This window comes from Sus scrofa, chromosome 14 (assembly GCF_054392235.1).
Source record: "Sus scrofa isolate SSC_HxYL_T2T_F1_AM1 chromosome 14, Sscrofa_HxYL_maternal_Yorkshire_Landrace_v2.0, whole genome shotgun sequence".
Classification (NCBI taxonomy): domain Eukaryota; kingdom Metazoa; phylum Chordata; class Mammalia; order Artiodactyla; family Suidae; genus Sus; species Sus scrofa.
This window is the reverse complement of record NC_139396.1, coordinates 82492079-82518394: the sequence shown is the minus strand read 5'-3', so window position 1 is coordinate 82518394 and position 26316 is coordinate 82492079. Positions and strand designations below refer to the sequence as shown.

Sequence of the window (26316 nt, the reverse complement as noted above, 5' to 3'; positions counted from 1 at the left end):
AGAAAGGGCTCGAGGTCTTGATAGGGATAGAGTAGGCACACGTGGTTGCAGAAGTCCCAATAGGGGATCATAGATAAAGAGGGAAACCTGGGGGATGTTAGCGGATCACTGTAAGTTCAAGAAACCAACAGAACGAAGCAGCCTTGCTTATTAACTAGTGGAGGTGTGAGAATTGTCTAGGTCATTGGGTGGGGAATGGGATGAGGCCTGCATTCAGATTCAGACCAAGGGCAGGAGTTTGAAGGCCACCCTTCAGCTGATTTGAATACACACCCAACCGGATACTAAGGAGGAGCTACTACTCCCAGAAAGGAAGAGGCAGGCCTTTCCAACCCCCACTCCCCTTGGATGATAAAACTGGTTCACTGGATCCTTGGGCAGAGCTTCTTGCTTGCCTGCTTGTACCGCATACAAGCGTCCTATCTTAATAAATCTGTTTCTTGCCTATCACTTTGTCTCTCACCGAATTCCTTCTGTGTGGAGGCATAAAGAACCTGAGCCTTGGTGAGTCCAGACACATGGTAAGTAACTCAAATTTAAAACTGTGGGTTTAAGTCCCAATCTGGCTTTAGGTTGGGTAGGAGTCCCAGCACATGGGTTCAAGTCTCAGTCTGGGTTTTGGCTGGGTTCAGGCCATTAGTGCTGTCAGTTTCAGTTTGACTCTGCAAAATAGTATTTTCTAGAAGACAAAAAAGCCATAGGAGTTCCCTTCGTGGCTCATCAGTTAATGAACCCAACTAGGATCCATGAGGATGTGTGTTTGATCCCTGGCCTCCCTCAGTGGATTAAGGATCCCACGTTGCTGTTGCTGTGGCGTAGACCAGCAGCTGTAGCTTCACTTCAACCCCTAGCCTGGGAACTTCCATATGCCTCAAGTGCTGCCCTAAAAAGACAAAAAAAAAAAAGCCATAATGTTAGCAATGGGTTATGACAAATCATTTGCAAAATGTTTAACAGAAGAGTGGTATCAAATATATAGAGATCCTAGCTAGCTAAACAGAAACCCACTTTATAAAAAAAGGCATTGTGTTTTTTAACTTTCTCAAAATAATTTTAAGCTTGGCAAAGCAGATAAACAGGCCATTCATCAAAGAAAAATGACTGAGCAACATGAAAAAATGTTCCCCTAATACTCAGTAAAATTCATATAACCACATTTTATTCCTGATATTGCGAATGCATGACTTGTTCTTTTTTGTCAAGCTTAATAGAGGTTTATCAATTTTATTGATCTTTTCAAAGGACCAGATTTTGGCTTCATTTGTTTTTCAATTTCATGGATTTCTGCTCTTTCCTTTTTCCTTCATTCTCTAGGGTGTGGGTTGATTTTGCTCTTTTCCAGTTTCTTAAGACAGAAGCTTAGATTCTTGATCTAAGATTTTCATTCCTAATACAAGTTTCAATGCTATAAATTCCTTCTAAGCACCGCCTTCTTTAACTGTGCCCACAAATTTTAATATGTTGTCATTTCGTTTTTCTTCCATTTAAAAATATCTTCTCATTTCTCCTGAGACTTTCTCTTTGGTGGATTATTTATGAGCAGGTTACTTAATTTTCAACCAATTTGAGATTTTCCTATCTTTACCTATTTCTGGTTTAATTCCATTACGATCAGAAACATACTTTGTATGATTTTTAATTTAAGCTTATTTTAATAACCAAGCTATGAACTGTCTTTGTGAATGTTCCATGTGCATGTGAAAACTGCTTTTGTTGGGTAGAGTGTTCCATAAATGTTACAGTGATTTGGTTAATAGTGGTGTTTAGCTCGTCTGTTATCTTCACCAATTTTTCTGTCTGCTGGTTTTATTACCAATGGGAATGTTGAAGTCTCGAAGTACAATTGTAAAATTGTCTAGTTCTCCCTTGAGGTGTCAGCTGGTCCTTCATTCAGTTCGCCTCAGGACAATCTTTTAGAGTTTTAGCCTTTTCCTGGAAGAGCAGCTTCATCTGCCCACTGCAGCCACAGTTGCCCTGTGTACTGACAACCCTGTTCATCTTGCATTCTGTCACTTTGTAGGGATGGTGTCTGTCATAACTTCCTAGAGCAGTCTTCCAGGTTTTAAGAACGTTCACACACCCACACCTGCTCCCTGTTGGCACAGACGCTCATCTGTTTGGAAGCTCTGCTGTTAGGTTCTAAGGAAAAACCCATTCCTGTGTCTCCTTCACTCTCAACACTCTTCTACCTGTAACCCCAGGTGAGTGGGATCTTCCCAAACATCAAGCAATTCTTCGACACCACCTAGGTGTCCTACCATTCAACCCAATTCTGACAGTTTACCTGGAGGTAGTGTCAGGTCCCACGGGGTTAAGGGCTCAGCCCCACAAGTCTGCTCTCCACCCCCACTTCAGATGCCAACCACAGGTCCAGATTGTTACCTGTGCTTCTGACTACCCAGCTGTAAATTGGAGCTTCCCAGGACCCCCTCCTTGGGTTTGACTAATTTGCTAGAGCAACACACAGGAATCAGAACAGTATACTTACTTGATTACTGCTTTACTGTGGAGGATCCACCTCAAGAACAGCCTGATTGAAGAGATGCATAGGGGAAGGTTTGGGAAAGCAGAGTCTCCATGCTCTCTGGGCACGTCTCGTCACATCTCCACCTGCTCACCCACCTGGAAGCTCTCTCAACCCTGTCTGATTGGGTTTTGTGGGAACTTTATTACATAGGCACGAGTGATGAAGGCACTAGCCACTAGTGATTAACTCAGTCCCCAGCTCCTCTCCTCTCCTTTGGTTTCCCTAGCAACCAGCCCCCACTCTTAGGATCTTGCCAAAAGTCAATCAAAAAGTGTGTTTGAAAGGGGCTTGTTATGAATAACAAGACACTCTTTTCACCTTTCTGGCTCCAGAGCTGTTTCAGGAACTGAGGACAAAAGACCAAATACTAGAACTGTATTCTAGCATTCCCATCGGTGCCGGTTTCCTTTTGGAATCATTTCTTTGGCTATTTCTTTAAAGTGGTCCCCTATCAACTTAGTTTTCCTGCATCTGAGAATGTATTTCACCCTCATTCCTGAGCAATACTTCACTGGATACAGAATTTTGAGCTGACAGTCTTCTTTCAACACTTTAAGAAATGAGCCACTTCTTTCTGGCCTCTAGTTTCTGATGGAAAAATGCACTGGCATTTGAATTGCTATTCTCCTGGAGGTAAACTTTCATTTTTCTCTGGCTGTTTTCAAGATATCTTGGTTTTTCAACAGTTTATGATATATCAGGTTTGGATTCTTTTGGATTTATCCTGTTCAGCTTACGTAGAAGCTGTTAGCCATCATTTCTGTGGATGTTTTAAGGCACTGTACCTTCTCTTATCCTTCTGGGACTCTCATAACACAACCTGGAAACTTTTTGAGCCCTTTTTTTTCTTTGTGGTTCAGACTAGATGATTTGTATTGATCTGTTATTTGTACTTTGTCATCTTCGATCTATTGAATCCATCCAGTGGGCTTTTTCAAATTTCAGTTAGAATTTTTTTTTTTAATTTTATAGCCACACCCTCGGCACATAGAAGTTCCTGGGCCAGGGATTGAATCCGGTGCTACAGCTGCAAACTATGCTGCAGCTGCCACAACACCGGGTCCTTTCATGCACTGCACCAGGCCAGGGATTGAACCTGCCCCTCTGCAGCAACCTGAGCCACGGCAGTTGTATTCTTAACCCATGGCACCGTGGTGGGAACTCCACCAGTCAGAGTATTCAGTTCTAACATTTCATTTGGTTCTTCTGCCATCTATATCTTTACTGATAATTTCTATTTGAAACTCTGATAATTTTCTATTTGAACACTCAAGAGGGTTTGTGAGGGTGCATTGAACTTTTTGGTAATAGCCTCCTTCTTGAAGTCTATGATGGCCGCTACTGATTATCTTTTTCCATCAGAGCTATTTTCATACGCTGAGTAAAATGGGACTGTATCCGAGGTATTTTGAATATTACATGATGAGATACAAGCAAACCCTTTGGGAAATGCTGAGATTTTTGGGTTAGCAAGTAATCAGTCTGTGTAGGCTCAGGCGCCAAATCCTGTGGGTGTTGGTTCCAATGTCAGTTTTCAAAGCTTTTGGAAGTGTTCTTTGTACCTGCCCCCTGCGTACCCCCATCTGGAGGTCAGTCTGAGACCTGAGGAGTCTACGCAGGCAGCCCAGCCCCAAAGGCGTTCGGTATGCTAATCAGCTCTATAGGGGAACAGTGTGAACAGGGGGGCAGGTGAGGGAAAGCCGGAGTTACACAATATGTATGGTGTTATTCCATCTCTCTGCAGAGAAATTGTACATGTACCCCCATAAATAAGGGTCTGGGGAAAAGGTCTAGAAGTTTACAACAAACATTACACCGCTTTCCTTTAAGAAGGGGGGTAGCAATTTGGTGAGCGGGAGCTTTCACTTTGTATTCTGTACTTCCCTTTGAGTTTTTTAAACCACATCCTGTCACTTTTGTCATTGCAAAACAAAAAGAAGGTGTGAGAGAAAGGGAAAATGTGGAGTTCAACTCAAAGTGTGAACACAGAAAGCATCTTTTCTTGGATGTATCTAATGTACTTTGTTAAATATTTATCTAATGAAAACCCATTTAGGAATTAAGATGATCACCCATTTTCTTGTGATCCTCTAATGTATGGATCAGAACCATCGCCCACAAAACAGAAGTTTCAGCCCGTAAGATTAATGAACTTTATTCACATCTTTCCAAGTAACTGCAATACTAAGTATAAGTTAAAAGCAATACATGGTTCTGAGGAAACACAGCCCCAAATTCCCAACACCTGAGCTTTGTGAATATTCGTGCCCAGCCTTTGTTCCCTTCAGAACGTTAAAGTGAAAGTAGCGCTCAAAATAATACATAACAACCACAGGGAGACTGTTCTTAAATCGTTCTTAAGTCTTAATTATAAAAAAATCCTAAAAGAGGCCACAGATGTCTTCACTCGGGTGTCCTGACTTAAAAAAATGGAAGTAAGTAATAAGGGAGCAACTTCTCCCCACCTCATATTAGCAGGCATGAAGGGAACAAACTTGGGCCAACCCTGGACAAGGCTCCCTGCACAGAATTTGGTATGAAGCACGCACTTGCACTGAATAGCTCCCTATTACACAAAACCCACTTCTAATGCAAGGTCCCACTTTTTGAATCACCTTTTAAATATTATTTAACTGATCACAAGACTAAGTAAGGACCTTAGGGGTCGGGCATTGGCAGTTTGATCCGAAACCAACTATGGAATCAGACTATATAAATATTAGCACCATTTAGTATCTAGTCCAGTGAAATATAAAACTATCCACTAAACCATTTTTTACTGAAGCAGTCAACAAGAAAAGTCGTTTTTACTTCTGACATATATGCTTGGCTCTTTTTCCTTTATGCCAATGATATGTTTCAACACCTGAATTATCAAGTACTTGGCATCCCCTTTATAAAATTTATACCCAGCACAGCCTTAGAACTCAACAGTCACCTTTCTTCTGTGCAATTTAGTTAACCAAGTCTGAGCAACCCAGCATACACACCTTTCGATTTACAAGTAATTTATATTTGATGAGTCAATGACAAAGCTATTTAAAATGTATACTTATGCTTAGAAATTTTATGGCCATGGGGGAATATACAAAAGAGGCCACAGATGTCTTCACTCGGGGAATATACACATGACCAGAGGTACCAAGTATTCAGATACCTCCTAAATAAGAGCAGTCTTTTAGGTTTTAAAAGAGAGAAAAAGAACAAGATTACTATTGAATTCTCACTCACTTTGGTCCAGCAGATGTTACTCAATATTCTATTACTGCTTTTAATAAAAGTAACACAGAAAACATTTTATGGCAAATTGTTTTAATTAAGAACTTAAAACCAAAACTGTAAAGACAGTCTTATGGAGCAATTATTTTATTCTGTATTTTAAATATCACTGGATTCTCAGTTTCAAACTTTTCAACATGAAAGGTAATTTTAAACTATCTTGCTGTCTTATAGGTGTGGGAACAGGATCACCACCACATTAGTTTCCACAATGAGAAGGAAAAAGTAGGACCTCAAAATTGTTATCACTTAAAAAAAAATAAAAAAACTCTGAAGGCTCAAAAGGTAATTCTTACCCCTAAAGAGAAAGAAGGAAAAGGGGCCTTAACTAACTGATGACTTGGACACAGGAAGGGGACTCTCAGTTAATTCATGTAGACTCATTCATCACTCATGCACATTAAAGGTACTTTAAAAATCGTGTTCATTTGTCCTCTACTTAAAAAGGGGGAAAAGTTGGCCAATATTGCCTTCCAGGTTCTTCCAGACCTCCATGTGGAGTTCGCAGTAGTCGGCACGTTAAACCCGGGTCTGTTTTCCCAAGGAGAGACTCTGGCTTGTCAAAGCCTAAGGAAGCTGGGTTTCTAAGGCAGCCGTCAGTGTGAGGCCCAGCCACCCTGAGGCTACTCCCTAAGATTGTCAGCCGCACCAAGATCCTGGAGCAGGTGGTTAAAAAGGAACAGTTCCCACAATCAGCTGCCCTGTCACAAAGTCACAGGAATGTCACCTTTAGGTACCTGTGAGGTTGAAGGACTGTGATAACAGCAAAATTCACAGAATATTAGCAAGGCTGTTCTGGACAAAGTACAGAACTTCCTCTTATTAAATACACACCTCAGTGACCAGGAGAGCTCTTCTGTGTTCACCGCAAGACAATGCAAATATTTACAGTTTTTTTTTTTTTTAAAGCTCATGATTCTTCAGTATGAGTTTGCAAAGCTTAATACAGTTGTGTAAGGTGATACTGTGTGAAGATTTTATGTGGCATAAAACGTGTTCTAAAAATCAACCATAATACTTCAAAGACTCACAGTAAAAATATCAAGGAAATGGTCAACCTCACATCAGACACCAACTTTTCACTCACACCTCGAGCTCAGCTGGCAAAGTACTTCCTTCCCTCCCATAAGGACTTTCGCTTTCATCCTTCCTGTAGATTTCTGTCTCTGCCGAATGGAAATCCCTTTCTACCCCAAAAGCAAATGTACTAAAGAGAAGGAGGAGCACCCCATTGACACACTCACATCTGTGCCTGTACACCACCTTCTCACACTGCGTTCTATGTAAGAGCCACTGGCTAGGAATCTAGAAGGAATGTACTTCAACTGGAAGTCTGAACAATGTACATCATCAAGGCTTTGTTAATGGTGAGTTGCACAAAGCAAAGAGTAGAGAAAGTAGGATTGGTCCACACCTTTAACAGGTATCTAAAAGTTCTAAATGTCATTGCCGAAGTGTTATAGAAGAGGTCGAAGTCCTGGTGGGTGTGTGCCAAAAGGCTAGATTGCAGCAAGTGGCCGGTGCCCCACAGGTGTTCTTAAAAAAGCCTCACAATAAAAAGTGACAATCTTTGACTCAAAAGAAAGTTTAGTACTACTTCTAAGCACAGTGCGGGGGCACTTCATTTACTGGAATGCATTTGAACTACTTCAATGATTAGTAAGTGCCTAGATGATAATTTAAAAAGGTGATTCTCACCCAGCCCAGTTAATTCTTCAATATCACAGTCCACATGGAGTGGTGCTGAACTGAAATACAAAAAAAGTGTAATAGTTTAAGAACTACCGAAGCTCTAGTTTCACTATACACAGAATGGATGTGAGTGTTGAAACTCACTTTTAACTTGATATTCTTTTACAAAGAAAACTACACTAAGGAAAATGAGTCTTCTGCTGCAAGCTGGAAGGACCTGACCAGCTCTGGAATCTGAGAAGTTACTCAGAAAAGGATGAAACAGGCTCCACCTAAACTGAGGGAAGAATACTGAGTTAAGCATCTATAAGCCACTTAAAGGCATTTGGTGTCAGTATCTGAAAAGATTAAGATGCTTTAAAACAAAACCCTTATACAAGTATCAAAGATTTGGGTAGGGAATCCTCTTCACAAATAACCAAATGTCTATGGCTTCACCTGTCACCCTACTGCCAAAGTAGGTGACCAGGATTCATCAAAATAAAACAGTCTTTTGGAAATTCCCCAAGAAAAACCTTGCATAAACAGTCGGTTTCTTAAACCTGTGCCTGGTTTCTTTTGCCAGTTTTTGTTCTTTCATTTACACTTTGTACAAGAGGCTGTCCGAGCACCTGTCCTTTAAGCTCTAGCGGAAAAGCATCTCATGTACTCTGTCATCCACGGGTTCTCGGAGGAGGCGGGCTTGACCCTCCTGTTCTTTTCCACATCTGCAGAATGGGCCCGCTGCCTCTGAGCCACCAGTCTCCTCTTCTCCACCTGCCTTCTGCTCTTGGCTCGCAATGCCGATTCGTGAATCTGGAGGGAGGGCAGGCCGTCAGAACAAAAGGACAGTCACTCAAGTGGCTTTCGTGCTAATTTTTAAGAGTATTCACAATGCAGGTCACCTGGAACAAGGCAGAGCCAAGCCAGCCTCACCATTGTAGGACTTCTGTGTCTACGAGCTTCTCCAGGGATGCCATTCCCCTGGATTCTGTCTTAGGCACCATCCGTAATAAAGAAACTAAGCAACAGAAAATACCTATTGGACTAAACTTCAGATGTAAAGGGTAAGCAGCTCATTTGCATGTGCTTTGAGAAACTGGCTCTGAAAAATCACTGGAACTGCTTACATTATGGATGGCTAAATATTCCATTGCAGGAATTTTAAATGTTCTACAGTGAAATGTTGACAAATCTCAAGGGATTATACCACCTAAGACATTTAACGGAACCTGTTCAACATAATCCCCTGGGGTGGCCACAGCACCATCTGCTAGGCTTCAGAAGTTTGTTCAGGAAAAGTGCGATTATGGCATTTAATAAGAATGCTAATAGTCTGCACTTTCTGCTCGTCTTCATTCCTCCTTTGCTTTGGGCTGTAGTGACACCATTGCCACAAACACAGTGACTGTCCTGTGGCTGCACATGAGGCCCCTTCGTCTGACCAGGGCTCAGCCCAAGAACTAGAGCTCCCAGGAGACAGATGAGCAGGCGACACACACACACACCCTTTTTTTTTTTTTTTTTTTTAACTTTTTAGGGCCGCACCCATGGCATACAGAGGTTCTCTGGCTAGGGGTCAAATCAGAGCTACAGTCTCCGGCCACAGCCACAGCAATGTGGGATCCGAGCTACATCTGCAACTTACAAGAGAACTACACCACAGCTCATGGCAACGCCGGATCCTTAACCCACTGAGCAAGGCCAGGGATTGAACCCCCAACCTCATGGTTACTAGTCGGATTCGTTTCCACTGAGCCACAATGGGAACTCCACATAATCACCATTTAATCCCAAGAGAAAAATGGAGTCAGATAGACATCAGGAAAGCAGGGGATGCGAATGAAGAGACAAACTGTCACAAAGGAGTCAAGAGGGTGGACATAGGTGATCAAGCCCAAAGAGCAAGAGACCCTTGGGAGGCCAGGGGCAAATGTGGACAGGCAGCCACCAGCCTTGGCCATGCCCCTCCTCTGTACAGCCTGGTCCCCCCACACCTGCTACCTCTCCACCTGGCTTGTTGTTGTTAAACCCTTCCAGGTACCAGCTAACTCCCAGCAAAACCCCTTGACCGCCAGGCATCTAACATCCCGAATCCTGTTTGCAAATCAGAGGCCCAGTTCTGGCCCAGTTCTTGGCCCACCCTACCATCCCCTAAGCCCTACCATGTCCCAAAGTATGATGGTGACCACAGGGGAAATCAGAGAGGCCCGCTCACTGGCACCCACCTCATGCACTGGAGCAGAAGCACAGACGTTGTGAGTTTTCTGGCTTCCTGTATCCGTCTGTTTTTCTCCCCACCCATAAAGGGCAAATGGGTGCTTGTTTTCTTTTATTTTACTTGATGACCTTTGAGGACTCTTGACCACTCTCCTACCTCCTCGGGCGGGGAAGGCACTTGGTGGTTGTCGAGGTTCAGTCCTGCTGGGTGATCTGTCAGTCTCTTTTGTCCTGATCTGTGGTTCAGGTTTTTCTTTTATGTCTTTCACTGACAGTGCTTTTTGAAGGAGGAGATAAAAAAGGATGAATGCTTTAAAATTAGGTTTACATATAATTACTTTAAATATTTGAGATGAAAAATTCATACTACTTAATTCAGTAACTTTTTCACTTAGAGCTCAATTCACAAATTTCACTTAAAACAGAAGCACAGAAACAAGTTTGTGTAACAATTTTCAAACAATCTATGTTTTTTTTTTGGTTTTTTTTGCCTTTTTAGGGCTGCATGTGTGGCATATGGAAGTTCCAAGGCTGGGGGTCACATCAGAGCTGCAGCTGCCAGTCTACACCATGGCCACAGCAAGGCCAGATCCAAGCTGAGTCTGCGACCTACACTGTAGCTCATGGCAATGCTGGATCCTTAACCCACTGAGTGAAGCCATGGATTGAACCCATGAACCCTTAGGGAGCCTATGCTTCTTCTCAGCCTAAACTTATGTCCAGGCAAGAGCTCCTTGTGTGTCCAGGCCTTAAGGAAATCCTTCACTTCAGAGGCTCCAGAATCCAGCTCCAAGTCATGATTTCAGAAGCTGCTATTCCCAAACCCTGTCACTTCTTTAGGACACACTTGGGTCCCTTAACTCTGTTAGCGTGATCCTTCCTTGCCTATGTCCCTGTGGAAGGAGAGGCCAAATCAGGCAGTCCTAACAGTTCACACAGGATGCCCAGACAGATCCTCTTCTTTTCAGTCTTCAGCAATAATCTGACTCTACCAAACTGTTCCCTTTATTACTAAACACTTTAAGGAAACAGAAAGTCCACATCTACCCTGGGACTCAGTGCTCCCCACCACCAGGCACCATATCTTTAAACCCAGCCCTTGTCTGGGGAAGAGGTAAGATGCCAACCTTCCATTTCGTCATGAAAACCCCATCCATTCATCATTCAAGCACTTCACTGAGTGATGTGTCCATACCCTGTCCTCCTCTCCCCCTACCCTGGATGTGGGAGGTGGACCAAGACAAGGGGAAGGAGAAGTGGGGCCAAGGCTCGTGTAGTGACAACACCAAGAAGAAAGGGAAATGACCCAAAAGATCTTCATGGATTCACTTTCCTCTCTTCTCCTCCTCTTCCAGCCCATGTGCGTCTAACCCAGACCTTCCAGAAGACCCAGCCCAGATAAGGGAACAGTGATTTGGTTCAAAGGCCAAGCTAATGCCAGCCGGGAAGAGACTAGGAAAGAGAATTCCAGGAAGAGGGGCTGGCTGGTTCAAAGGTGTGGAGAGAAGAAAGAACATAAAGAGTTCACAGCGACAGGTCCCCAGAGTCTGTGGGTGAAGGCACGGCGTGGGCAGCAGAGGGAGATAAAGACTTTAATGCCAAACTCAGGACTTTTCTCCTTTCTTAAAAAAGATGAAAGATTTTAGGCTGAAAAATAATGTGGTCCTGTTTGCATTTTAGGAATTAGGTGTCCAGCCACAAATGTGAAGGATGGGTTAAATCAGAGCGGGGGCGGGGCGGGGGGAGTGGGGGCAGAAAGGACAGCTAGCAAAAAAGCAGAGCTGGGAGTAGGGGTGACCAATGGTGATGGTGGAGGATGGAGAAGAGGCAGGATAGTCCCCCCCAAGTTTGGCAGGCACTCAGTCTCACTGGGCACTGGTAACCTGCACACTGGCCAGAGAGCAGGGAGGTGGGGCCCAGGCCCCTCCAGAGCAGGGAGCCCAGCAACAGTGGGCTCGGTGGGCAGGTGGGTGGACGCTGGACTCTGTATGGATGCCAGGAATGCACAGTCACGCTACCCTCTGGCAGAAGGCAGCCAAAGGCTGCGGAAAGGGCACTTAATGCCCAGGTTTGAGGGGCTCCTGGAAGCACCAACCAGGCAGCAACTGGACCCGTACTCTCGGGCCCAGAAGAGAAAGTGGAATTGGAGAAAGTCATGAACGGGGAGGTGGGAGCTGAGGTTCAGACACAGAGCTGGTCACCCAGAAGAAACGCATCATCAGGGAGGGGGGCAGAGGGAGGCTCCTGGAGACATCATCATTTATAGGGCTGCAGGCAGAGGGAAGAGGACCAAAGAGGGAGACAGAAAGACAGCTGGCAAAACAGAAACTTCCGGGGGGAAGCTGAAGGAAGACTTTCTAAAGGAGAGAGCAGTGAACAGAGCCAAATCCTACAGAGAGATCGGGAGGGAGCAGATGAAGAGGGACTGAGCACTCCGGGTAGGGCCAAGGGCACAAACTGCCATATGAAAAGTAAGCAGCTACAAGGGCACACTGCAAGGCACACAGAACACAGCCAGTACTCCACAGGTAGAAATGCAGTATAACCTTTAAAAACTGCAAATCACTTACAGTAGAAAAAAATATACACATAAATAAAAGATTTTTAAAAACTGCAGGAGTTCCCGTCATGGCACAGTGGGTAACGAATCCGACTAGGAACCATGAGGTTTCGGGTTCGATCCCTGCCCTTGCTCAGTGGGTTAAGGGTCTGGCATTGCCGTGAAGTGTGGTGTAGGTTGCAGACGCTGCTCGGATCCTGAGTTGCTGTGGCTCTGGCGTAGGCCGGCAGCTACAGCTCGGATTAGAACCCTAGTCTGGGAACCTCCATATGCCGTGGGAAGCAGCCCTAGAAAAGGCAAAAAAACAAAAAAATAAAAAAACCTGCAAATCACTATGTTCTACACCCAAAGCATGTAATACTGTAAATCAACTATACCTCAACCAAAAAAAAAGATAGGATGGCAAATCTTATGTTAGGTGTGTTTTACCACAATTAAAGTAAAATACTTAAAATATTTTTTAACAAAGAGACTTGGCTCTTCGTGGGCTGCCTCGCAGATGTATGGGGTGAGGGAACCAGGGCACAGCAGGCAATAGGGTGAAGAGTCAGTGATGGGGGGGGCTGGGGGGGATTCTAGACCAACTCTCCCCACCACAGATACTGAAAGGGCTGTCATTAGAAACAACAGTGTTGTAACTCCCTGGTGGCACAGCAGGTTAAGGATCCAGTGTTGTCACAGCGGTGGCTCAGGTTGCTTCTGTGGTGCAAATTCGAGTCCTGGCCTTGTTCAGTGGGTTAAGGATCCGGCATTGCTACAGGCCGTGGAGTAGCTCACAGATGCAGCTCAGATCCTGTGCTGCCATGGCTGTGGCGTACGCTGACAGCTGCAGCTCCAATTTGACCCCTAGCTGGGAACTTCCATATGCTGTAGGTGTGGCCCTAAAAAGAAAGAAGGAAAAAAAGAGTGTCCACAAGCACCCAATATCAGAAACTAAAATCCTCTCTGGAGAGCCTAGACCTTAGATTATTCCTACAGATTGTGTAATATTCCAAACACATCAGTGAGTGTCCTGTGAATGATGACTAGGCACACAGGAGAGAAGAGAGTAAGGAGGGACCAGGAGCGGTAGACTTGAGTAATGGAACTACCACTGATAGGCTATAAAACAACTGCGTTTACCCTCTGGACTGAAAGAAGAAACACAAGCTCAAAAATACCTGGAGCAGTAGACAAAGGATGGAAAATAGAGGACAGAGAGAAGTTATCACTATGAAATTAATATTTATAAAACTCTTGAAATAGTGCTTCATGCATGATAAGTGTATGTAAGTTTCAAAATCCTATTCCAAAAATGAACTTTCAAGTAAAGACAGACATTTTCAGAGTTCCCTGGTGACTCAGTGGGTTAAGGATCTGGCATTGTCACTGCTGTAGCTTGGGTCACTGCTGTGGTTTGATCCCTGGCTCAGGAACTTTAACACACACACACACAAAGAAAGAAAGAGAGACATTTTCTTTTTTTTTTTTTTTTCTTTTGTCTTTTTGCCATTTCTTGGGCCGCTCCCAGGCTAGGGGTCGAATCGGAGCTATAGCTGCCGGCCTATGCCAGAGCTATAGCAATGCAGGATCCGAGCAGCGTTTGCAACCTACACCACAGCTCACGGCAACGCCAGATCATTAACACACTGAGCAAGGGCAGGGATCAAACCCACAACCTCATGGTTGTAGTCAGATTCGTTAACCACTGTGCCACGACGGGAACTCTGAGAGACATTTTCAAACAGAAACAGTGTTACCACCTTTAATGCGGATGATTAAAATACCCCCTTTCTCAGTAATTGACTCAGTCTTGATTTAGGACTGTGCTATCCAATACAAAAGCCACTAAACATATGTGGCTATTAAACATAAGTTTAAATTAATTAAGTAAAAATGAATATTCAGTTCCTCAGTTATACTAGTTGGAGTTGAGGGGCTCAACACTCACATGTGGCTCATGGCTCCCATGCTGGATGATGCACACAGAGAACCAGACATCATCCCAGAAAGTTGGACTGAAAAGACTGATCTTCAACAGAATTAACACATTTGACCCAATGGGCACATACAGAACACTGCACCCAACAGCCACAAAATATACCACCTTGGAGTTCCTGCTGTGGCCCAGTGGGATCAGTGGTGTCTCTGCAGCACCAAGGACATAGGTTCAGTCCTGGGCTGGCACAGTAGGTTAAAGGATCTGGCATTACCACAGCTATGGTGTAGGACCAAAACTACGGCTCAAATCTGATCCCTGGCCTGGGAACTCCATATACTGCAGGGTGGCCAAAAAAAGAAGAGTATATCATCTTGTCAAACACATGTGGAACATTTCTAAGAATCTACAAATTCCAAAGCCATAAAGTCAATCTTAATACATTTACAAAATTGAAATCATATAGAACGTATTCTCTGATCATGTAATTAAGCAGATTCAACAACAAAAATAAATTACTTTTTAAAATCTCTAGTTTTGAAACTGAGAAACATTTCTCTTTTTTTAACTGAAGTGTAATGATTTAAAATATTGTGTTAGTGGAGTTCCCTTCATGGCTCAGCAGTTAACAAATCTCACTAGCATCCAGGAGGATGTAGGTTTGATCCCTGACCTTGCTCAGTGGGTTAAGGACCCAGCGTTGCCGTGAGCTGTGGTGCAGGTCGAAGATGTGGCTCGGAACCCACATTGCTGTGGCTGTGGCATAGACCAGGAGCTACAGCTCCTATTCGATCCCTAGCCTGGGAAGCTCCACATGCCATGGGTGCGGCCCTAAAAAGCAAAAAATAAATAAAAATAAAATAAAATATTGTGTTAGTTTCAGTTGTATAGCAAAGTGATTCAGTTAATTTTTTTAGATTATTTTCCATTATAGGTTATTAAAAGATATTGAATATAGTTCCCTGTGCTCTACTTTAAATCCTTCTTGCTCATCTATTTTATATATAATAGCTTATATCTGTTAATCTGTTAATAATTAATCCCTCTCCCTAAAAACATTTCTCTATGATTCATGGGTCAAAAACAAATCATACACATGCATAAAACTGTAAATGCAATCAATACTACTGAGGTATACACTTAAAAATGGCTAAAACAATAATTTGTGTGGTATCTTACTACAATTCTTTTTTTTTTTTTTTTGTCTTTTATCTCTTTAGGGCTGCACCCACGGCACATGGAGGTTCCCAGGCTAGGGGTTCAGTCAGAGCTGTACCTGCCGGCCTACGCCAGATCAAGCCCTGTCCATGACCCACACCACAGCTCACGGCAATGCCGGATCCTCAACCCACGGAGTGAGGCCAGGGATCAAACCTGCAACCTCACTGTTCCTGGTCAGATTCATTTCTGCGGTGCCACGATGGGAATTCTTTACTACAGTTCTTAAAAATTAAGAAAAAGTAATGATGATAGGTGGCATTCCTTTCTTAATCCTGTGTTTAATAGAAATGTCTCTAAAGTTTCCTCAATAAGCATAATGCAGCTAAAAGAGTAATCAGAAGGAAATCTATAGCCTTACATCAATATATCACAAAAGAAGGCAGGGAAAAAATCAATAATAAGTATCTATCTTAAAAAGTTATACAAATAAGGAGTTCCCGTCCTGGTGCAGAGGAAACGAATCCAACTAGGAACCATGAGGTTGTGAGTTCGATCCCTGACATCGCTCAGTGGGTTAAGTAAGGATCTGGTGTTAACATGAGCTGTGGTATAGATGCCAGACACAGCTTGGATCCCACTTTGCCATGGCTGGCAGCTACAGTTCTGATTGGACCCCTAGCCTAGGAACCTCCATATGTCACAGGTGTGCCCCTAAAAAGACCAAAAAAAAAAAAAAAAAACCCATTACATCATCAGAGTAAGAAAAAAAAGATCATGAGTTAATAAATGTATAATAAAAAAGACTGGGAGTTCCCGTGGTGGCACAGTGGTTAACGAATACGACTAGGAACCATGAGGTTGCGGGTTCAGTCCCTGCCCTTGCTCAGTGGGTTAACGATCTGGCATTGCCGTGAGCTGTGGTGTAAGTTGCAGATGCAGCTCGGATCTAGCGTTGCTGTGGCTCTGGTGTAGGCTGGTGGCTACAGCTCCGATTCGACCCCTAGCCTGGGAACCTCCATATGCCATGTGAGCGGCCCAAGAAATATCAAAAAGACAAAAAAAAAAAAAAAAAAAAATTAAAAAAAAATAAATAAAGAAGACTGACATAGCCAAGAGTTAGTTTGAGGAAAGAAATCAATAGAATTCACAAACCTCTTGCAGGACTAATAAAGAAAGTGAAAAATAAAAATAAGTAAAAATAGAGCAAAAATGGAATCAGGTTAAATGTTCACTGACAACCCATGCGTGTAGTCCCTTCCTCCCCAAACCCCAGTAAAGTGAAGGAAAGAGAGTGTAACCCACAGGACAAAGAACAAGGAAGCAATGATGTCAGACACATCCTGGAAGCTGGAAAGTGATGAAGAGCTAGAAGTGAGTCCCAGGACAGAGCAAGATGATGCCCACTCCCTGCAGAAGTGTCCACGGACAGGACAGACCCACAGGCATGGAACCCAGGCACCAAGTTCCCCAGAAAGCTCATGCAGGGGACTGCCTTTCCAAAGGGCCAGTGTCAGTCAGTGCCCCAGCCCACGGGCTCTGACAGTTCAGCACGAATGTGCCTCTGCTGAGAGCCACGGGACGCTTCTTCCCAGTAAGTCTGGGCAGACTTCTTCGAGCACAGGATGGGGTAAAGAGGTGTCATGTGGGCATCTGCCCAGCTCTCTCTCAGGACCGCTTGCCCTCGGAGGCCAGCCTGCGTGTGATGAGGAAGATGTCACATGCAAGTGTCCCAGCAGACAACCCCAGCCCTGGTGCTCTCAACAGAGGCTGCAGTCAGCATGCAGCAGAGATTCCACCCATAGAAACCAGTAGCAATAAGTCTGTTATGCAGCAAGAGATACTTCAACAGTCCTTCCTCCAGCCCATAGGCTCAGGAGACCTCACCTCTCCCACCCCAGAAGGCAGGTTCATTACAGTCTGGAGGATGGACTTGGACACCAGGCTCAACAGGGTTGATACCTTCCTGAGAACGGGATTACATGGTCAAGATTGAGACCCCTCCTCCCTTTGCCAAATTCTGTTCCCAGAATGCTGACAACTGACATATTCCCTCCCAGGCAGGAGGAAGAAGGAACACTGGGGAAGCTACGAGAGAAAGGGTAGGTATCGCTGTCAGCATCCCCCCAAGAGACAGATGGATCCTCATGCAATTACATACAGCCAACAAGCTCCCCCGTACTCACAGCTCTTGAAAAGCCCTTCTAGCTTCACTCAGTATGAGCAGAGCATTTAAGAACATCCTCTAATAAGAAAGAGACCGAAATAAAGAGAAAAAGACTAAGCTGAGAATATGAGAGCTCTTGAAGCATATTTATGGCTTTCAGGAAGGGGGAGTTAAAAGAAATACTGAAAAAACAGGATGCTCTTTTTTTCATTTTTAAAAGAACCCTTGGGAGAAAAAAGTTATCACTTTTAAATTAAAAACTAGAATGACAGAATTTTAAAGTTCAATAGAAAATCTGGAAGATAAAAGAGTTCTCCCAGAAAATAGAACCAAAAATTCCAATATCAAAAAAAATTTTTTTTTTGTCTTTTTGTCTTTTTTGTTGTTGTTGTTGTTGTTGTTGTTGTTATTGTTGCTATTCAAAAAAATTTTAAATAAAAATGTTAGAGGTTTGATCCAGAAGGTACACCATCTAAAAATAATTATAGAAAGAAAAAAATGAACAGAGCTGAGGAAATTTTAAACAGTACTAGAAAATATCATTGAACTGAAAGAAATGTTTCCAGACTAAAAAGGCCAACCAAGTTGTCAGCCCAGTGATTAAAAAATGACATATGCATAGAATTTTAGAACACCTAGGATGAAAAGAATATCCTAAAACTTAAAAAAAAAAAAAGGTGGGGGGAAAGGGTCACAAATACACACACACACACACAAAATATATTCACATTCTATACATAAGTGTCAGAATGGCATGGTACATCTCAATCATACAACCAAAACCTAGGATTCAATAACAGTATCTTCAAATCCTAAAACTTCTAATCTAGGAATTCGCTCCATCTTGCCAAAATGGCAATCCAATCCTTGGAAAAAGGCATTTTCAGACATGCAAGGTGACGAAAATTTTACTTCCCCTTCAACATGTCTCAGGACTCATAGAGGCTATGTTTCCCCAAAAGGGAGACTTGAGATTGGTAAGACAGGGGTCAGATAAAGGAGGTGACCAAAAGGAATACTTGGGCAAACAGTGAAGAGAAGCCCCAGTTTGACAGCTGCATCAGATCTGGACAGTGCAAAGTTTAAATTACAACAGGAGAATCAAGGGTTCCCAAAAAATGTCTCCAAGAAAAACAATGAAATGAACACCTAATATGCCTGGCATATGACAAGTCTTACAGCACTACCAGACTTTTCTAGACTGAATTAGTCATGGGAGTACCCCCTAAAAAAAACCAAAAAACAAACATAAAAGTAAAGCAATGATTAACTCCAGGAAAAACATAAATAATAACAAAGAAAGTATAATCAGAATGTACTGTATGGATTACCTGCAAATAACATTTACACAGCCATGATCATCCAAACAGAACAGTGCTTAAATGAAAGTCATATAGTTAACACTGTGGTGTATCTGGAGGTGGGGGTGGTGGCCAAGCTAAGATCTTGAGCTAAATTATCTCCCATCATGGGAAGTCAAAATAATGTTTCAAATTTAAAAAGCCAACAGAGGAGTTCCCGTCGTGGTGCAGTGGTTAACGAATCCGACTAGGAACCATGAGGTTGCGGGTTCAGTCCCTGCCCTTGCTCAGTGGGTTAACGATCCGGCGTTGCCGTGAGCTGTGGTGTAGGTTGCAGACGCGGCTCGGATCCCGCGTTGCTGTGGCTCTGGCGTAGGCCAGTGGCTACAGCTCTGATTCAACCCCTAGCCTGGGAACCTCCATATGCCGTGAGAGCGGCCCAAGAAATAGCAACAACAACAACAACAAAAAGACAAAAAAAAAAGACCAAAAAAATAAAATAAAATAAAAAGCCAACAGAGGAGTTCCTGTTGTGGCTCAGTGGGTTAAGAACCCAACTAGTATCCACGAAGACGAGGGTTCGATCCCTGGTCTCACACAGTGGGTTAAGGATCAGGCACTGCTGTAAGCTGTGGCATAGGTCAGCAGCTAAGGCCCTGATTCAACCCCAAGCTTCAGCAACTTCCATATGCTGCAGGTGAGGCCCTAAAAATAATTTTTAAAAATAAAAAAAAAAAATAGGGAGTTCCCATCATGGCGCAGCAGAAACAAATCTGACTAGGAACCATGAGGTTGCGGGACTGATGCCTGGCCTCACTCAGTGGGTTAAGGATCCAGCATTGTGGTGAGCTGTGGTGTAGGTACCAGATGCAGCTGGGATCCCGAGTTGCTGCGACTGTGCTGTAGGCCGGCAGCTGCAACTCCGATTAGACCCCTAGCCTGGGAACCTCCATGTGCCACAGGCGCAGCCCTAAAAAGAAAAAAAGACAAAAAATAGAAAAGCAACAATCACTTTGAATGAGACGAGCATTGGCCACAAGGCTGACAGGAAAGTAAAGAGTCAGAAGTAGCCCCCTAGGGAGCAACGGGCATGGGTGGTGAATGGGCCAGGATTACTTTTTCATTTTAAGCATATTTTTTAAAATTATGTGTATGTACAACTGGCTTAAAAACAATGTTCAATTTAAAAAGAAGTGTGACTATGAAGAAAGGAATTAGAGAGGGAACTTCACGGTTAATAAGCATTCTCACTCCTACACCCAGGGAACTTCTCAACAGCTCTTTATTACCCACCTTTTTTTTTCTTTCTTTCTTTTTTCTTTCTTTTTTTTTTTAAGGTCTGTACTTATGGCATATATGGAAGTTCCCAGGCTAGGGGTCAAATTGGCCTACACCTTAGCCACAAGCAACACTGGATCCAAGCGGCATGTTCAACCTACACTGCAGCTTGCAGCAATGCCGGATCCTTCATCCACTGCACAAGACCAGGGATCAAACCTGCATCCTCATGGATACTAGTTGGGTTCTTAACCCATGGAGCCACAATAGGAACTCCCTTTATTACTCATCTCTTAAATGAGAATCCAAGGATCATTAGACTTTTGAGAAAAGTCTCTAACATGAAATACAGGATTACAAGCAAAAGAAACAAATGTGGGGAAAGGGAGAGGAAACAGATACTGTGCTGGAAAAACACACAAGAAGAAAATGGAATGGCATCCTCAGTGGGAAAAGAGAGGCTACTCTATGAACAGAATACTATCTTTTAAAGAGGAATGAATAAAGAGGGAGGGAAGGGAGGAAGGGAGCCCAGAAAACAATTCAATGGCTCTTATATTTAAAAACAAGGAAAAGCCCACAAAGGGAAAATGTAGTAAAAAGAGTTGGAAGGTTGAGAATAGTGCCCAGAAAAATAGAAGAAAAAGGTGGAAAAGGGGTGGGGGTAAAAAATTATAGAATAAATTTGTGAACTCTAACACCCAACTAAGGAGTTCAGAAAGAAAAGAGAGGGAGTTCCCGTCGTGGCGCAGTGGTTAACGAATCCGACTAGGAACCTTGAGGTTGCGGGTTCGGTCCCTGCTCCTTGCTCAGTGGGTTAACGATCCGGCGTTGCCGTGAGCTGTGGTGTAGGTTGCAGACGCGGCTCGGATCCCACGTTGCTGTGGCTCTGGCGTAGGCCGGTGGCTACAGCTCCGATTCGACCCCTAGCCTGGGAACCTCCATATGCCGCGGAAGCGGCCCAAGAAATAGCAACAACAACAACAACAACAAAAGACAAAAAAAGAAAAAAAAAAGAAAAAAAAAGAAAGAAAAGAGAGGAAGGAAAAACAAAAAACAATTCAAGAAAATGTCTCTGAACTACAAGACATGAGTTTGACTGCAAGGAACCACAACACACATTGGTGGAAAACAGGCCTAGATCAAGGAAATTTTTCAGAACACAGAGGACAAAGAGAAGACCTCAAAAAGCTTCCCATGGGGGGGTGGGGAGGGAAACGGACATGTAATCTACAAAAGGCTAAGAGTTAGAATTACACAGGGCTGTAACAGCAACATCAGAAGATACAACACTAGACAACAATGTCTCCAGATTATTATTTTTTGTTGTTGTTGTTGCACCCATAGCATATGGAAGTTCCCAGTCCAGGGATCAAACTTTCACCCCAACAGAGACAACACCGGATCCTTAACCTGCTGTGCCACAGTGGTAACTTCTCTCCAGATTTTTTAGAGACAATTACTTCAAACCTAGAATTCTATGCCTAGTCACAAAGTCACTGATTTGTGAGGGTAAATCTTTTGACATGCAAGGTGTCAGAAAATCATACCTCTCAAGCAATCTTTCTCAGGGAGGTACTAGAAGATAAACTCCCCCAGGAAGGGCAAACAAAGAAGATGGCTTGAGAGCCACACAACAGAGAGTCCTACCCAAGAGAGAAGCAAGGGTGTCCCTGGGATGGCAGGCAAGGGCCCTCCCAAGATGCAACGGGGTAGCAGGCTGCAAGAGCAGCAACCAGGCCAGATGAAGTAGGTCAGAGGCCCCGGGAGGGATTCTTAAAAGGAAGAGTGACAGCAAACCTGATGTGTTGGTGGTATTGCTAAAGAAGGACGAATGAATTGTGGCAAACAATATAGGACAGCTTTGAGCAACCTCTTCCACAAGCATTAATTGTGACTCTAACAAGTTCTATGACTACACTGAGAGGGTGTGAGGAGGGTCACGTGTATGGGTTAAGAGAGCGCTGAAAAAATTAAAGCCGATTGATGATGCTAAAAACTGAAAAAAAATCAAGACGTGTCAATAAAAGTCATGTCACTTGGAGAAATAGAAACACGGACCAAGGAAAAACCAGAGGAGTTGGAAGTGGTCACCTAAGGAACAGGCAATTGGTCTACTGCGGGGGGGCAGGGGGTGGCTGCTGTATATTTTGTACTAAGCTGTATAGAGCTGTATGATTCTCTGTGTACATATAGCTTCAGTAAAAACAAGAACTCAATGTTCATGTTCTATAGAAACTTGAGTGACTGCTCATTATTTTAGTAAATAAAACTGTCCACTTAAACACAAGGACTTTCAGTCCTACCAGACACAAAGATCCACAGGGGCTGTGACAGCATGAGCAAAGCAAAAGAGCCTGTAATTGGGAGGCCTGAAAGCAGAAACAGCCTTTCTCCTCCCTAATGCCTAAACCAGAAATATTAGCAGAGAAGAAATAACTGCTTCAGCCACTGGAGGATTCAGTGTCTCTAAGGAAACCAAAATAATCACGAACTCTTGCCAACACAGGCCCCTTCCATACCATATCACTATTAAAAAAAATGGCACTTATATACCCACAGAAATAACCGACAGCTCTTTCACAAACAATGAAGGGGAGGAGTTGGGGGGAGAAATGCCCATTCAGTCTGATAGAGTACATCTCATAATTGAGCTACCAGATCAGTGCTCCCTACCCTCTCCGCCTTCTGTTATTCAAATTTCTAGCAAAGGTCAGGAATTGGTCAGAATTAACAAGTAACATCAGGCTGGAGAGGCACCCTGCCTGAAATGACGGACTGAGAATAGCTGAAAACAGTCTGGCTCATAGACAAAACTTTCTCTCCTTCTCAGCATCTCACGGAGAAGCTAGGATGAGGATCTGATAAGACTTTGAAAGAGGACCACTTACAATTCAGGAAACAAACAAAAACAAAGGCACTGGTCATTCTTCCCTGAGCTTCCATTACTTCACCTATAAAATTAACATACAATGGAGTTCCCATCGTGGCTCAGCGGAAACAAATCTGACTAGCATCCATGAGGACACAGGTTCGATCCCTGGCCTCACTCCATGGGTTAAGGATATGGCATTGCCATGAGCTGTGGTGTAGGTTGAAGATGCAGCTCGGATCCCGAGTTACTGTGTAGGCTGGCAGCCACAGCTCCAACTGACCCCTAGCCTGGGAACCTCCATATGCTGCAGGTGTGACCCTAAAAAAATAAAATTAAATTAACGTACTAATGTGAAAGCGAATGGATGTGCGTACATGAATAACTGAATCACTTTGCTATACATCAGAATTATTACAACATTGAAAATCATCTATACTTCAATTAAAAATTTTTAAAATGAGAAAAAAATGACATAAAACTACAGTCCCACATCTCAGAATTGTTCTGAATGTTGAATGAGAAAATACATGGTCTAAGATCAGTGACTGCATGTATGAAAATCTCTGAATAAACTGCAGTTATTCTGTTTATTAAAGCCTCTTTGAATCCCAGTGACGCCGATGTTCTCTGGCCACCGTCAGAAATTAGCAGAAAGAAACCGGGCGCTACTCCAGGCCCTATCAGAGGCATTCATTCAGCTTGGTTCCTACCACCAGCGACCACCACACTCCGCCTCCGCGAGCCTGGGGCGGGGAGAAGGTGCAGGACCGCGGCTGCAAAGCAGATGCACAGCCCGCAAGAGGCATTTCCCAGCCCCTGCTCCCGGTCACAGCAGCAGCCTAAGGATGGGCGCTTTTCGATGAGTGGGAGGCAAGAAGCCGAGAGGACCGAGCACTACCAGGATTATTCCTATACTAGTCCTCGGTTACGCAACAGCCTGCGTAAACAAGTGCAAAATATTCTTTAGGGACAGCGCGGCGCGGCCAGGGAGTTAAAATACAAAACAACGGCCCCATTCACAGGGCGGTACGCTTAGCTCAATGGCTCTTAACCTCTTGCGGTCGCCTTTGGGAATCTGAAGAAAGCTGGGCTCCTCTCATAAACAATTGCGCGCTGAAAAATAAACAGATGCGAGTTCAGCGGCTCAGAGGCCAACAAGGCCCTTGGGTAAAAACCCGGACTTCTCCAGAGGCACTTTAATGAGTTCACAGCTGGCTCAACCCAGATCCATCCAATTACGGAAATAAAGGAGGGGAGGGCGGAGGCGGGACCGATACTTTTCTTATTTTGTCAAGGGAGACACATTCTCCTCCTACCAAAAGTCAATGAAAAGATTAAATAAAATAGGTAAAGTAAGAGCTTTCCCCAAGCGCTTTCGAGAAACAGCTGGGCAGTTCAGAGATGCAAGAGCAAATCCGGTACCGCGAGCAGGCCACTCGCAGCCCCTCTCCCCGGCCCGGTACCTGGCAGCGCAGCGTCTTCCGCGTCCTCTGCGTCCCCCACAGCCTCCGCACCCTGCTCCTCCCGGGCCGCGTGGGCCGGCTGGTCCAACCCGTCCCGCGCCGCGGGCTCCGCGGGCGGCGGCGGCGAGGCCGGGGTGCACTGGGGTAATGGGGCCCCGGCGCCCGACGACGCTGACGACGCCGAGTCGTCCGAGGCTGGGCCCCAGTCGTCCCAGAGCCAGGGCGCGTGCGCCTGCTCCAGCAGCCGGCGGCCCAGGCGGTAGTGGCGCAGCGCGCGGTAGCACGGCCCGTACTCGTCCCAGCGCGGCTCCTGGTAGCGCTTCATGTACTCGCTCTTCACGCCGCTCCCCGGGGACATGGTGGCGCCCGCCGGCACCGAGGGCCCGCCGTTCCGCGCCTAGCCTTCGCCTACGAAATCCGCGACAAGACACAGAGGCGCGCCCCGCCCCTCCGGCTCGCCCAGCCCGCCGCGACGTTTAAACCCGGAGCCCCGCCCGAACGGGGCGGACGGGGGCGGGGCGTGGGAGCGGGAACGGGAGCGCGGGTGGGGGCGGGCGGGGAGTGGAGGCGGGCACAGCGCAGGCGGACCTGGGCGGTGGGCGGGGCAAGGGGCGGAGAGAACGCGCTGCCAGCCCTGGGAGGGGGCGGGGACGGGCCCAGCGGCTCTGGGGGTAGGGGAGGGGGATAGCGGTACCCGCTGCTGGGCGTGGGGGTCACTGGGGAGGGCGGCTCGGGAGGTGCGCAGCCAGAGGCTGCGGAAACCAGGGGAATGGACCGTGGAGGAGGGAGGAGAAGGAGGTGTGGGCGCGGGGAGCTGGGCGGCCTCTGGGTCCTGGGAGCGCCCTCTGGGCGCGGGGTAGGGGCAGGAGGGGCGGCCCCCTCTTACCTCCTTCGTGCGGCTCCGGCCTTGCCCTGCGCCCCCGGCCCCGCGGCGCCCAAGCAGTCCTCCGCGAGCGAGGCGCAGCAGCCCAGAGTCGCGCGCTCTGCCCGCGCTTTCCTGCCGAGCAAGATGTCGCCACTGGCGCGGTGGCCCGTGTTCCTCCGGCGGCAGCGGGGAGGCGAAGGCGCCGCCTCAGTCCTGGGAGCCGACGCCTCCCGCGCGCGCTCCCGGCCCCGGCCCCCCGCCCGGCTCGGTGGGGGCGGCTGCTTCAGGGTGGTGCGTGGGGCACCGAGACGCGGGCGCCTCGGCAAGCCGGGAGTCCCCGCCAGGTCCCTGCCCACTCGCCCTAGGCGCCCGCGCCCCAGGTCCCTGGAGGCGCTGCCCTGGGCCCCCGCCTCTGCAGAAGGCATCCAGGACCGGCCGCCCCTCAGCCAGCGACATTCAGTGGTCTCTTTGACACCTCGAGGTTCCCAAAAACAATACAAGTCCACACGTTGACTCTTGCTTCCTTCCCTCTGTTCACAACACCTGTTACTCTGGCTTTAACCCCCTTTCACGTTTTAGTACGAGTCCTTTCTTGTCCACGCTCCAAACATTTTTTATGAGAATGATAAAATTGGCCGAGCCACCCTCTCGGAGACCAATTTGCACAGAAAACCTTGGCCCACTCAGTTGAGTGGTGCTAAGTATACAACGTTGCTCTGATTGTTACATTTTCCAAAGGGCCCCACATGGATTCTTCCCCTTTATTGAAAGGAGCCTGGATACATTCGTTACAAAAAGATTTGAAAGAAACGTTTTGGAATATCGGGACATATTTAGCAGTTGAAAAGCAGGCCTAGGCCGTAATGAATTACCTGGCTCCGGCTTCCATACCGGATTTGTTCTGATTCATGACTGTTTTCCCTTCTGTTGCCTGTCTCCGCGTCCTTCCCCGCCCCCATCATAGCTAAATGATCCAAAGGTAGACGCTGCCCCCGCGGGAGTCAGCCTGTTCTGAAAACTAAAGTTAGTAATCT

At 45.5% G+C, this 26316-nt stretch overlaps 1 protein-coding gene across 2 annotated transcripts; it reads right to left on the bottom strand.

Moving 5' to 3' along the window:
- Positions 1–4666: 4666 nt before the first annotated feature.
- On the bottom strand, positions 4667–25463 carry CCSAP (centriole, cilia and spindle associated protein). 2 transcript variants are annotated; one of them, XM_013983237.3, is made up of 4 exons: positions 25304–25463; positions 24418–24825; positions 9706–9974; positions 4667–8293 (listed from the first exon to the last, which is right to left on the bottom strand). In XM_013983237.3, exons 2-4 carry the CDS (start codon positions 24773–24775, stop codon positions 8117–8119), a joined length of 804 nt encoding a protein of 267 aa, XP_013838691.2. In that variant the 5' UTR covers positions 24776–24825; positions 25304–25463; the 3' UTR covers positions 4667–8116. The 2 variants fall into 2 exon arrangements, with proteins under 2 accessions (XP_013838691.2, XP_003133075.4); XM_003133027.7 differs by lacking the exon at positions 25304–25463 and having other exon boundaries at positions 24418–24848.
- Between the last annotated feature and the right edge of the window lie 853 nt (positions 25464–26316).

Coding starts and splice junctions, on each gene's coding strand:
- CCSAP (XM_013983237.3), bottom strand. CDS start 24,775: ATGTCCCCGGGGAGCGGCGTGAAGAGCGAGTACATGAAGCGCTACCAG. Junction 9,975..24,417: donor GGAAGACGCTGCGCTGCCAG/GTACCGGGCCGG, acceptor TCCTTCAAAAAG/CACTGTCAGTGAAAGACATA. Junction 8,294..9,705: donor CTTCTGCTCCAGTGCATGAG/GTGGGTGCCAGT, acceptor CCCTCCCTCCAG/ATTCACGAATCGGCATTGCG.